Below are 14,595 nucleotides of genomic sequence, written 5' to 3' on the forward strand. Positions count from 1 at the left end.
ATATTTGATGAAAAACATTATACTACAAATACAATCATTTCAATTAAACTCAAGTAGGCTGACTACAAAAAGATCCACAGATACACATACATTATAGTCAAAGTCAATGAGAAAATCTTCAAAGCAGCAAGTTAAAAATAACTCATCAGACATGGAAACTACAATGGAAATTAACAGCTGACATCAGAAACAATGGAGGCCAGAGCCAATAGAATGACATGTACACAAAGTCAACGACTAATTCTACATATATAGCACTATTCTTCAAAAAGAAGGTGAAATAGACATTTCCAGATAAACAAAGACTGAGAGAACTTTTTGCTAGCAAACCTGCCTATTAATAAGTACTAAAGGAAAGTCCTTCAAGATAAAAGACAATACCAAATTCACCAAAAAAAAAAAAAAAAAAGTAGAAATAACAAGTGAGCAAATGTTTTTTCTCATTTAACATTTTTAGGAGACAAAGATTTTATAAAATAACACTTTTTGCTTGAATTTAAAACTTATCGAAATATTATACTTAAGACAACAGTAGCACAAAGGTAGCATAGAAAAAAGATTACAGAAAAGTTTCCATATTTTACTAGAATTAAGTCAGAATTATTCTGAAGTAGATTGTGGCAACTTAAACCACTAAGACTGCAACTCCAGAAATAAAAACTATGCCCCTCATCTTATAATGGGAGTTACTTCCCAATAAACCCATCCTAAACTGAAAATATTGAAATTGCATTTAATACATGTAACCTACTGAACATAGGTTAGCCTAGCTGGTTTCTACTGAATACATATCGCTTTTGCACCATTTTAAAGTCAAAACATCCTAAGTCAAACCATCTTAAGTTGGGGGTCATCTTATATATTTTTAAAAATATCAAGGCACTAGTGATGTCATGCCAAATGGCAAATTAAATTCTTTTCATTTTTTAAATCTTTCAGATTAAGATTCCAAAAGTCACCAAATGAGTCTTCTGATTTGGGTACATTCTGACAGTGTAACTTAATCACTCTGATGACAGACTGCCAGGTCTGAATGCTGACTGTCATTTATTAGCTCTATATAGGCAACTTACTTAACCTCGCTTTCCCTCAGTTCCCTTACCTATATAAATGGAGACAACGATAGCACATACCTCGTAAGTTGGTGTGATGACTAAATGAATTAATAAAGGTAAAGATCTAACAACAATGAACTGGCCATAGATGATCAATAAATTCATATACCCTTCACATTGCTTAGTATTTTAATGTGTTTTCTGAACTTTATTAACTAATTCAAAGCTTTATTAGTCTAAAGTTATGATGCCTTGCCATTTGTCAAGTTAACCCTTGTTAGGTTTTTATGTTATTTGAAGATGTTTGTCCCTTTGTTATTCCACTTGATGTATTTCAAAAAAGGCAACTTGAACCACTATATTCACCATTATTTTTTTTTAATGTCATCTCTTGCTTTATTTTATTTAAAGTCTTTATTGTTGAAAGTAACCATTATTCTTTTTAGCTAAAGTCTTGAGATCTTTTTAAAGAGAGGAAAAACAGGCTAAATCTTACCAGAACTACATGAGATACATCACTCTTCTCAAATCTAATTCCTCTGTCCAAGTAGTGGCTATAGTTACCTAGACTTCAGTATCTCCTGGCCCTAAACTATCAACAGGACTACTCATGTTGTCTGATATTGTCAGTAATCCTTTTCAAAAATAGCTTTTTCTCTCTGACTTAAAATACATATTAAGTAAAAAAAATGCATACCATGCCGAAACCGGTTTGGCTCAGTGGATAGAGCGTCGGCCTGCGGACTGAGGGGTCCCAGGTTCGATTCCGGTCAGGGGCATGTACCTGGGTTGCGGGCACATCCCCGATGGGGGATGTGCAAGAGGCAGCTGATCGATGTTTCTAACTCTCTCTATCTCTCTCCCTTCCTCTCTGTGAAAAATCAATAAAATATATTAAAAAAAAAAAAAATTAAAAAAAAAAAAATGCATACCATATGTTAATTTATACAGAGCCTCAGATGTTACAAAACTGATTTCACTATCAATCAGAGGTAGGAATAAATCAAACAAAAAAAACTGGCAAAAGTACTAATTATTTGCCAAATATTTTTATTTCAGGGGGAAATGAGGACCAATACCTATGCGAGAAACTTTACATATATGATTTAATTTAATTCTAACAAACCTGGAAATAGGCCTTCTTATCCTAGTTTATGAGTAAAGAAACAAACGTTTACCTAAGTTTAAAGTAACTTGCCCAAGGCCACAAATTTAAGCAAATACAGAGTCAGGACTCAGAAAGAACAGCAGGTTATTTTCTTGAGGTTAAAGCAGAGAAGATACTTTCTGAGATATTTATTAACTTATTTACAGTTAGAATACTAACTTAGGACAGTAGAAAAAAGTTTTAAAAACGGTTTAAAAAGTTGAAAGGTTTACCACTTCATTATAAAAGAATAAATATCTCTTTACATGGATCTAAAATTCACACATCAACAAATGCCATATACAACTTTATAAGGTTTGTAGAGAAACCCAACAAACCAACCACTTACCTTTGGTGCATGCACACAGCCTGTCTGTGCCGGAGCAGTAAATGACAGAAACAAACATGTCCTGTTCCTCAGTGCCCTCCTTTTTGGGAGGCTCCACTTTGGCCAAAATTTCAAAGTTTGAAAGATCTAATATTTTTACATATCCTCCCTGAGTGGTTATTACCAGGTGTCCAAGAGTAGAAATATCAGACTTTTTTTCTCTCTCAATGCCATTTTTTGAGGTTAATTGCATTTCCTCAATAGGTTCCTCACAGTCATCCTCTCGATTATCCAATATATCTGGAGGAAGCAAAATGAGCGAGGTAATTGCGTCCTGGGGATCTTTGATATGTTGGACTTTTATTGGCTCCTCTTCTAAAGTCACTATCCGAGTGGCATAATTCATTTTATAAAGTATTAAATATCCACCACTAACATTCCTCTGCTCAGGCTGAATTATCAAAGGGGTCTGTACATCTGCTGGTGATTCGTGTTGGATTACACTAATATTTGCACCATTCACTACAGCAAGATTGGATTCCAGTTCACCTTTCCGTCTATTACACAGCGCAGAGTTTAATTTATTTAAATTATTCAAGGCCTCTACTTGATTTATTGCACTCAAGGATTCAACAGGGCATGTCCGCAGTCCTACCAACAAATGAATTCCATCAGCACAAGGAGTTATAGAGTCTATACAAAGATTCTCCTCCTCTGCAAACTTTGGCAGTCTCAAGCATTGAACCAAAGTCCCAGGCTTGGGAAACACAGAGTTCCACTTCTCAGAATCTGGAGAGGTAAGGTTGGCCGCTGCATCCGCAAATTGCTGAATGTAAGTCACGGGAGGATCCTGCAACAACATCTGCTCCTGACTATCCAGTTCCATTTCAATAATCTGTGGAACTGTAAAGCCGTCATCATGCAAGCTTTTACTCATTATACTGTTCATCTGTGAAAAGATTTTTCCTGCTTTCTCATCAGATTCCTTGATGCTATAAAGAAGCAAAATGGGTAAAGTCCTCCTTACCAGAGGAGAATTTAATTCTGAATTAGTGCAGGATTCATTGTCAGTTGACCCTTGTTCTGAAATACTTTCACCCTGAGTTCTGTTTAAACCATCCAGTGACCTGTGAGAATTACTACTAATGGGTGAGGTAGCAGGAGATTTATATGTTAATAAACCTCCAGCCAATAAACATGGAAAGGGAATGTTGTGTTGTTCCTGGTGCTTTTCCTTTGTCTTTTCACTCTTAGAGTTTGTTAAGCAAGAATTTGCCCCAAGTTCTTCAAGATCCTTAACGGTATCTTCAAGCACATTTGCAACAATTTCCCACTGAAGTTTTTCTGGCTGCTGGAGAATGCTGAGTGCTGTTATATCAAGGCTCATTTCCATGGCTTCCTTCTGTGATATATGCCCTGTGAAAAAGGAACAATATTCATTAGCAATGACCTTCTGAATGTAACTCAAAATCTCTAATGTGTTTTCATTAATTTTCATTTTTACTCATCTAGTCAATGCATTATCTATATACATAAAAGCCTAAGTGACTGAACAACAAAACAACCAGTCAACCAGTCGCTATGACGGGCACTGACCACCAGGGGGCAGATGCTCAATGCAGGAGCTGCCACCTGATGGTCAGTGCGCTCCCACATGGGGAGCGCTGCTCAGCTGACCAATAGGTGCCAGATGCAGGACTCACAGCTGGCCACTGCAGCCCAGAACCCGCAGCAAAGCAGCAGCAAGTCTACCAACAGGCGTAGCAGGGCTGGGATGAGCAGGAGTGGCAGGCAGGATCAGCAGGTGGCATTGGACTGCTGGTTTTGACCCAATCCCCACAGGCCACACTGAGGGACCCTCTAATATCAATATAATTAGCTAAGAAGATACATATTTTACTACAAATAAATGAGATACTTATAAATCTCAAAAGGAGGCAATACTAAAGTATTTGAACTAGAAGAATTTATTTCTATTACCAATGCTACCTTTAAATACTACATGAAGACAACATTCCCAACACTACTGAGGTATCACAGAGTCAAGAATATATGGTAAGCCCTAACCGGTTTGGCTCAGTGGATAGAGCATCAGCCTGTGGACTCAAGGGCCCCAGGTTCGATTCCGGTCAAGGGCATGTACCTTGGTTGCGGGCACATCCCCAGTGGGGAGTGTGCAGGAGGCAGCTGATGGATGTTTCTCTCTCATCAATGTTTCTAATTCTCTATCCCTCTCCCTTCCTCTCTGTAAAAAATCAATAATATATATTTTTAAAAAAATATATGGTAATTTTTTAGATATAGGGATGTCAAGTAAACAGAACTATAGTTTCTATAGAAGGAGTGAAAGATCAACCAAGCATAGGTGAAAAAAATAAAGGTAAGAAAAGGTATAAGGACAGAGACCAAAGGTAGATATTAAAATTACAAAAATACCTACTGAGATCCTTAGACCCAGAGAAAAGAGCAAAACCATAGTATACAAAGAAAATGTTATAGATAGAATTTAAAAGTTTAAGAGTAGAAAAAGAAAAATTTAGTTCAAACACTTCAGTGTACAAAGGAAAAAACTGAGGGCCAAAGAGTTAAAGTGATTTGACAAGACCTAAGAACTATTTTGTAGAAGAGATCAAGCTCTAGCCAAGACTCCAGGTGACCAATGACCAGTTTATTATCTATCAAATTCAGAAAATGCAATAGTAGCCCTTTTCTGTTTTTGCAAAAGGACAACAAAGATGGGGATAAACATTATCAGCAGAAGACTAAACATTTTTAAATGAAATCTTTATAATTCGGGATCTAACTACACATTTGTACATCACTCATGGCATTTTCCTACATTTTTGTTGATTTTTTTTCATTTCTAAGAACTACCTCAAAATACAACTAAAGGTTAAACCAAAACCAGACCATTATTGTTTGGTGTCTTTAAAAAAGATTTCATGACAAACTAAATTTTAAAAAGAACTTGCTACTCTAAACTAACTATAACTTTTGACTACTATATAAAACCATGTCTCTTATAGAGAGATTTAACAAGTTATACATTCCTTAATTCATGAGACGTGACATCAGAGAAGAGCCAAAATGTAATAACAGTCACTTTTTAAAACACCCGCTACTTTCCAGGGATTATGCTTCACATATTTTTATCTTAATCCCAAAAACGCTAATTAACACATGTTAGCATCACTATTTTATATATTAGAAAATGCTATCAGACAATAATTAAATGACAGGATATTAATTCTGACATAGTAAAACTATTTTGAGATGCACTATTAGCCTTGCCCATACTATAACTATATTAAATATGAAAAATACTGTTTTAATATTTCATAAGATAATGAATAAGGCAGCATGTAGTTGAAGCCTTAATGTCTATGATTTTATACCTAAAAATGTATTTTCTATTCACCTGTTTTTACCTTAATTTAAATGTTACTTTTATTTAAAAAGAGGATACATTAAGCAAATAAATTGAACACATTATTAAGAGCTCAATGTCAACTCCCTGACATCTGGGACAAAATATTGATAAAGCTGTCCCTTTACTTCATGTGGCTCAAGTAGGTACCATTTAAAGTTAAGTAGGAAACACTACGTACTACTAATTCAAGATCTCTGCTATAAACAGATCATCTAACATTTTTTACATACCTGTCACAGAATCTGATCTGGAATGCTCTTCACTATCTGAATCCTCCAGTAAATCATCACTTAAAAGACAAAGTAAAAATATAATTTGAATTTCAAAAAAATGTATACATGTGAGACAGGAAGAAAAAAAAGTACAATATTACAACAACCACTGCTTTACATCTAGAATATAAGCATCACAAAAACTATTAAAACTAACTTAAATTATGTATAAGTAGTCTGAGACCATAAGTGATTAAACAATGCTAATAAACTGCGGGCTCGATCCCCAGTGTGGGGTATGCAGGAGGCAGCTGATGAATGATTGTCCCTCATCACTGATGTTTCTCTCTCTCTCTCCCTCTTCCCTCCTCTCTGAAGTCAATAAAAATATTTTTAAAGGGGTCTTCTTTATGGAAAAAAATAGATCAAAAGTATGAATAAAATAGCAATAGATACTATCTATCAATAATAACTTTAATTGCAAATGATTAAATGTTCCAACCAAAAGACAAAGGGTGGTTGAATGGGTAACAAAAGAAGACCCTACACATGCTGTCTGTAACAGACTCACTTTAGATCAAAAGACACATAGACTGAAAGTGAAGGGACAGAAAAGGATTTTTCATAAAAAGGAAACAACAAAAAGCTGGGATAGCAATACTTATACCACACAAAATAGATTTTAAAACAAAGACACAAAAAAGGACCCAGCAATTCCACTTCTGGATATTTATCCAAAAAACCCAAAATAGGAAATAGAAAAGCCATATGCATCCATATGTTCACTGCAACATTATTTACAATAGGCAAGATATGGAAGCAACCCAAGTGTCCATCAACAGATGAATTGATAAAGTGTTGCATATATACAATTTGACTCAGCCATAAAAAAAATCTTGCCATCTGCAACAACATGGATGGATCGAGAGAGTATTGTGCTGAATCAAGTAAGTCAGAGAAAAGGCAAATACTACATGATTTCACTTATATGTAGAATCTAAAAAGAAAAAATAAACAAGCAGAACAGAAACAGACTCATAGATGCGGAGAACATTTTGACAATTGCTAGATTGGGGGGTAGCAGGGGAAATGAAAAAGGGATTAATAAGTACAAATCAGTATTTACAGAACAGCTCTGGGGATGTAAAGTACAGCATAGAATGTAGTTAATAATATTGTAATAATTACGTAAGTTGTTAGATGGGCAGTAAACTTATGACTTTGTAAGTCATATACTAGTATATGTCTAATCACTGGGCTTTGCATCTGCAAGTAATATAATATTGTACATCAACTGTAATATTAAAAAATATATTTAAAATTAAAAAATAAAATTGAAGAAGAAAAGGGGGGAGGGGAGCTGCTAATACTTAAGGCAAGTTGAGTGGTTTGTGAAATCCTTCAATCTGCCTACTTGAGAATACTGCAGGTGTTGCTCTGTAATCCTAACCCAGTTCAGAGTTACAACTGCAGTTTCTTGGAAACAAATGAGTGAAATGAGATTATATTTTTATTCTCCTTCCCCACATAGATCAAATAAACCTATAGAAATCAGGAATCTGCCAGAAAAGCTCAATGGAAGAGAATCCAACACAGAATTTTTAACAAAATGTTTCTATAGCAATAATTTTGTTTCAAATCTTTGCTGGCTACTGATAAATTGTTTTAAATAACTAGGTCATCCTCTCTAGCCACAAATTATGTCATTTATTCATGAGGATGTCTATAACTTAAAGTGCTAATTAAAAAAAAAGGGGAAACTAAAACCATTTAACCATTTGGTTCAACAGCTTTATGAAAAGATTTAATAGAAGCTGAAATTACAAGCCTAATCGAAGGGTTGTTTTGTTCATTATTTACACTATTTTCCGATGCAGCAATTATGTCCAATTAATGGCATAGGTTAATGTAGAAAATAAAGTATATTTTACAGACTATGGCATTTCTAAAAGAATTATACAGCTATTTCACATTTTAAACAAACATTTATTATCTAATTTGTTAACATAATAATTTTCTGCCTCTTTAATTAGAATTAAGAGAACATACAATTTAGGAAAATACTTAATGTCTATAAATACCAATAAAACAAATTCACATACCTATCTCCTTCCAATTTTGGTATATCTGAGCAACTAGAGGAGTCTTCTAGCCATGCCAAAGTTGGTCTCCTTGATTCAACTGTTGAGCTTGGTTCTCCTGACAGAATAAGCTGTTGTACAATAGCTGGATCATATGCATTAATTTCAAACTTTAAGTGCACCTAAACAATGAAAAGGCTAAGTTTACAACTGCTTTTTTTCTCAATTACTAATCTATTACTTCAAAATTAAAATATACCTTCATAAGTTTGGAAACATCCCATATGCAGATCTTTCCTCGTTTCGTTGCAGCAGCTAGAAAATGGGGGCAGCTTCCCGACCCAAAGCAAGATATTCTGTCAGTTCCATCCGTACAAGGAAACTGTGCAGGACTTGTTGCGAGAGTGACTGACAATGGCACATTCTGTGTGTGCTCACCTTTCACAAAGGGGCAATTTGGGGAATGTCTCTCATGCTCAGACCTTTACATAAATGAACAGGAAAAAATTTAATGAATAACAAAGCAGTTAAATTTGCACATTAAAACAAAATATCAGGATCATCTTTTCTTTTTGAAAAAACAAGTATTCCTTACCAAGATTCAAATACCAAGTCATTCAACATCATCTAACATGTCCAACCAGAACTTCATAATAGCAGTTATTATACGCTTTAACTCAATACAAATACAGTCTCAGATGAAACTCAGAAATGCTACAGTATAATTTATGCTATATCAGCATACTGATTAAATTGCTTAAAGTCCTGATATTTCCTCATAATGGTTTCCTACATCTTTAAATGAATAACTACTTTGTATAGATTTAAAATTCTCCATGTATGCAGAGTACAGTGACAACAGTTAATACTGCATTGTATATTTAAAATTTGCGAAGCCCTAGCCAGTTTGGCTGAGGGGATAAAACATTGGCCTGCTGACTAGAGGGTCCCAAGTTCAATTTCGATTCCAGTCGAAGGCACGTGCCCAAGTTGGGGGCTTGATCTCCAGTAGGGGGCGTGCAGGAGGCAGGCATCAATGATTCTCTCTTGTCAGTGATGTTTCTACAGCCCTCTCCCTTTCTCTCTAAAAATCAATAAAATATATTTAAAAATAAATATTTACAAAGAAGAACCCTGTGATGAAAAGCAAGGACCTACAACCATAACTCAGTTGGTTGGGCATCATCCCATGCACCAAAAGGTTCAATTCGGGGTCAGGGCAAATATCCAGGTTTCAGGTTGAAAACCCCAGTCAGGATGACTACAGGAAGCAACCAACTGATGTTTTTCTCATATCTTTGTCTGTCTGTCTGCCTGTCTGTCTCCCCCCACCCCCATCTCCCTTCCTCTCTCTACAGAATCAATAAAAAATATATCTTTGGGTGAAGATTAAAAATATAAATTACAATAAAATTTATTAACATAAATCATAAGACCCTCATCTGTGGATTCCCCACTGACAGCCTGCCTTCAACAGATCACTATTAAACAGCTGAAGTTAATCATGCTCTTTTCATTTATTTGATCATAGTATCTTGGTTTTCAGAGTCTGACTCTATTCTTTGGCACTTTCAAGTACAGACTTTAGGCAGTGAAAGATCTTAGCGATACTGTATGCTAAGTGATGTGACAGAGCACAGACAGTGCTACCTCATCCTCCGAGGACAAGGGAAAAAATACCGATGGCAGAAAGACATGAATATTATTATATCTAGATCAGAAAAGCACAATTTAGAAACACACATATTGTGGAGAGTAGCTACAGCATTTGGACAGGTTCAACCCTCAGACTGATTTGTGGCAAAGCCACAAACAAGTCCCAGCTTGGAGGGCAAAGCCCCCCCCAGCACAATTATAGCCAAAAGGCTATGACTGTAAGCTTGACCTTATAGTCCAACCCTACAGTCCTAGATAGCTAAGGAATGTGGGCTTCGGGGGGTACAGCAAGTGTTGCCTGAACGAAGCTTGATAGAGTTCAGAGAATGGCAACGACAGGAAAGAAGCAGAATTGAAATTTGCAAGAACACTGTAAACATCTTGCCCTTGTTTTGCTTTGTGTGATCTGACTATAAAATAAAGCTTCGGCTTACAGACTGTGTCACTGTTTCCTCATCTAGGCACAGTGATCCACCTGGTTCCAACTGTATTCTCTTGTCTGTTTTCCTTAATCCTTCACTGCCCCTCCTCGGGCTCACCCCTGGCCGTGCTGGACACAGTCCAATATATAGGATTAATTTAGCTATTATGTCCAGAATAATCAAGACTCACCAAGGTTCATCAGTAGGTTCCCAACAAACAAGGCATACACTACAAGTAAAACACATGGCTCTATCATCTCCAGATGAGGCAGGCTGCAAATTTATAAAGAAAACACACAAGGTTAATCAACATTAAAATAACTTTTTAATAAAAACTTCTAAAAAAGTCAATAAATTTAGGTAAAATTCTTTATTGAAAAAAGAAAATTAGCCTCCACTATTAGGTTCAAGCAATACACTGAATCCCTAAATGTTTCTAAACTTGCTGCTTTATTTGAAAAATTGTGTTTCATCAGAAAATGACCATTAAATCAAACATAGAAGCACATAGATGATCTCAGATTTATTACTGACTAGAGGCCTGATGCACAAAATTCATGCAAGAGTAGGCCTTCCTTCCCCCAGCTGCCGGCACCAGCTTCCCTCTGGCACCCGGAACCTGGGCTTCCCTCCGGCCATTGGCAGGCACCGGGACCTGGGCTTCCCTCGCAACCCCGGCTTCGTCCAAAAGAATGTCCGGTCTAATTAGTATATTACACTTTTATTATTATAAATTAGAGGCCCGATGCACGAAATTAGTGCATGGGAGGGGTGTCCCTCAGGCCAGCCTGCGCGCTCTCATAATCCGGGACCCCTAACTCCTAACCGCCTGCCTGCTCACGCCTAACCACCCACCTGCTTGCTCCTTACCACTTGGCTCCCCACCCCTTACCACCCGCCTGCTTGCTCCTAACCACTTGGCTTGCCACTCCTTAGCGCTGCCAAGGAGGTGGGAGAGGCTCCCGCCACCACCACTGCACTCGCCAGCCATGAGCCCAGCTTCTGGCTGAGCAGCGCTCCCACTGTGGGAGCGCACTGACTCCTACATTACAAGTCTGCCCCCTGGTGGTCAATGCATGTCATACTGACCAGTCGTTCTGGTCATTCTACCGTAATGGTCACTGGGCTTTTATGTATACAGATTATACTACTGATTATATTACTAAAGTATTTGAAATATAGTTAAGTATAGAAAGAAAAAAACTAACAAGTTTATTATTACAAACTGAATCCCATACAACCATACAAGAAAGGGCAAGTAAAAATGAAATGCAAACTAGTGAACCTAATTCATGTAATATTCTTCAAGACACATGGGACTACATCCTACATGTAAATAAAATAACAAAACCTGAACTCAAACTTACCTCTAAAAACCAATGTTTTTATTTTTATCACTTACTCTAATTAGCACTTACTGTGTCTACAGGTGTAAATTTATTATATATTTTAGAAGATTAAGAATAATCAACCCTTAATACAGACAGAAGATTCTAGAAAACCTATGATTTTACCTCTTGGCTAATATGTAATACAATGAATAATAATTCAATAAGAAAAATATCAAGTTATCCCTTCCAAGAGGCTATTTTAGAAAATGCCACCAAATCCTATATAATAAAAGCCTAATATGCTAAGTGTCCAGTCGTCCAGTTGGCCGTTCAACCAATCAAAGCATAATATGCTAATGATATGCTAAGGCCGCTCAAACACTCGCTATGACATGCACTGACCACCAGGGGGAAGACAGTCAATGGGTCGACCAGTCGCTATGACGTGTACTGACCACCAGGGGAGATGCTCCGACTGGTAGGTTAGCTTGCTGCTGGGGTCTGGCCGATCAGGACTGAGCGAGATGGTCCAGACACGCCCTGGAGCCTTCCTGCAGTCCCTTCCCAGCTGGCCAATCTCCTGCATCCTTTCCCAGCCCCAATCATGCACCGGTGGGGTCCCTCGGCCTGGCCTGCGCCCTCTCACAATCTGGGACCCCTTGGTGGATGTCAGAGAGCTGTTTTCAGCCTAATGGCAGAACGACTGGTCACTATGATGCACACTGACAACCAGGGCGCAGACGCTCAATACAGGAGCTGCCCCTTAATGGTTAGTACGCTCCCACAGGGGGAGCGCCACTCAGCCAGAAGCTGAGCTGACGGCTGGCAAGCACAGTGGCAGGAACCTCTCCCGCCTCAACAGCAATGCTAAGGATGTCCAACTGACGGCTTAGGCCCTATCCCAGTGGGCCTAAGCCATCAGTCAGACATCCCCATAGGGCTCCCGAACTGCGAGAGGGTGCAGGCCGGGCTGAGGTACCACCTCCCTCTGAGTGTACTAATTTTGTGCACCAGGCCTCTAGAAGGAAGATAAAAAGTTAGGAAAAATGGTCCATATTTAATTCTTAATTTAAGAAAATAATTCAAGTGATTCTAATATTAGCCAGTCTCCAAATGAGTCTAACTAATAATCTGAAAAACTTTAAATAAAATATTCAAATATATATGACATTCTGAATTTTAGTTAACATATTCAGAAACACTTCAAGATAACTAAGAAATAATCACTCTGCAAATTCTTAATGATAGTAACTTCAATGTATTTCAAAGTTTCATTGAATTCTAAAATTAAATAAGCAAGTTTAATAAAAAACTTACATGTAAATGTTAGATATCTTAGATTCTTTAGCAGGGATAAAACAATGGCAAGCCAGTCTACAGTGTACTCAGTAGAAGTAGTATATTTTTCCTATCTAAACCTATTTTTTCTTACCTTCCCTCTACTTTATTCAATGAAACTCTCCATAATGTCCCATTCTCATGTCTTTTTGTCACACTAATCCTTACAATGTACACATGCCTCTTTCCCTGCATAAAGCTATGACTATTTTCCTTGACTAATTATTCCTCTTTCTGTCCAATATCTTAATCAATTTGTCAATACTTTATGTATTCAGGTTGCATTTTACTACACATAATGTTGCTACTATAATTATCTAGTATTATGGGTAATTTTCATCCTAAATAAAATTAGAATTATAGTAAGAATGTGTTGCTTTTATTGAATTACCCTAAATACTTATTTCTGTTATGCATACGTAAGTCAAAAAGTGAAAATAAATACACATCCAAAGAAAACAGATTTTAAAAAGCATATCTGAAGAATATTGCCTACTCTCTAAAAGAAAATAGTTATGTAGCATTAACTCAGTTGTTAGTTACTTTTAACAAATGTTTTTTCTTTTTGTGCACAATACATGACATAATACTAGCCAGTCAATATTATGATCAAAGGAATAAGAAAAACACTCACATAAAGGCATACACATAAGCACACAGGGTACACAAAGTAAGTTTTTGAAAAAGTTTTTTTAAAACAAAAAACTGGGTTTTTTTATAATATTTTTTACCTGATGATAGAATCCAGCTTGAGCCATGGGATCTGGTTGTGCCCATCTATAGCCTACATGAGGCCATGATGTAAATGTCTCCCGTCTGTTAGCTTCACTATACATTAATGATCTAAAAGTAAACATACTTTATGTAATCGAAGTTAGGCCTCAAATGATATTGACACTCCTATTTCACACTAATGAAAAAACTTTACTAGATTATCAACAAAAATTTGTAATAGTCTAATAACCACTTTCAAATTTGTATTTTAAACTAAAAATGATCTTTAAGGAATTTCTCTTAAACAGTGTAGGAAAAAATAAGCCTGATTAATAGCCGCAATTTATAAACAATTCCAGGAGTAGATTTAATTAACCGATGTTACATAATTACCAAGCCAAGAACACACAATCTGGAAATGTAGAGGGAGAAAGTTGTATGCCTTCATCATCTGCCAAGTTTTGTATAAGTGGGTAAAATTACAACCAAAAAACAGTGGTTTTATCTCATTCATATTGAGAAAATATTTTCTAATTTAATATTTTTAAGTACGTAGAGGGCAATTGTTTGTTCTTTCAGAGAAATCCTTTTCCAGGAAAGTTGTACTTTCCATGGAATTATAAAAAAGGGAAATCTTCATATGTTTTCATATTTAAATATGTGAGCTCACTGAGTGTGAACCTATAACACACAGAGCATTGAAGTATTTCTTTAAAGGATCATACCAAAATTAGAAAAAGTCCAAATAGATTCAAGTAAGAAAGAACTGGTAAGCAAAGCTTACTCTTCCTAACATAAATGAGTAACTGATAACAGGAGGGGAGGGGAAGGGAGCGAAAGTGGCAAAGATCATCACAACAAGATCAGAAAAATATTTTTCC

General features: G+C 36.4%; 1 protein-coding gene across 3 annotated transcripts in view; it reads right to left on the bottom strand.

Annotated features, from left to right (window-relative positions):
* Nucleotides 1-14,595, bottom strand: part of BIRC6 (baculoviral IAP repeat containing 6) — a 180,878-nt gene that overhangs the window by 136,539 nt on the left and 29,744 nt on the right. For all 3 annotated transcript variants that reach the window (XM_081100815.1, XM_081100814.1, XM_081100813.1), the window contains exons 5-10: nucleotides 13,732-13,843; nucleotides 10,522-10,604; nucleotides 8,513-8,735; nucleotides 8,275-8,435; nucleotides 6,191-6,249; nucleotides 2,552-3,946 (exon numbers count right to left, since the gene is read on the bottom strand). In XM_081100815.1, coding sequence (XP_080956941.1) covers nucleotides 2,552-3,946; nucleotides 6,191-6,249; nucleotides 8,275-8,435; nucleotides 8,513-8,735; nucleotides 10,522-10,604; nucleotides 13,732-13,843 — 2,033 coding nt within the window. The remainder of the gene's footprint in view (nucleotides 1-2,551; nucleotides 3,947-6,190; nucleotides 6,250-8,274; nucleotides 8,436-8,512; nucleotides 8,736-10,521; nucleotides 10,605-13,731; nucleotides 13,844-14,595) is intronic.

Source organism: Myotis nattereri, assembly GCF_964212035.1.
Source record: "Myotis nattereri genome assembly, chromosome: 10".
NCBI classification, from domain to species: Eukaryota; Metazoa; Chordata; class Mammalia; order Chiroptera; family Vespertilionidae; genus Myotis; species Myotis nattereri.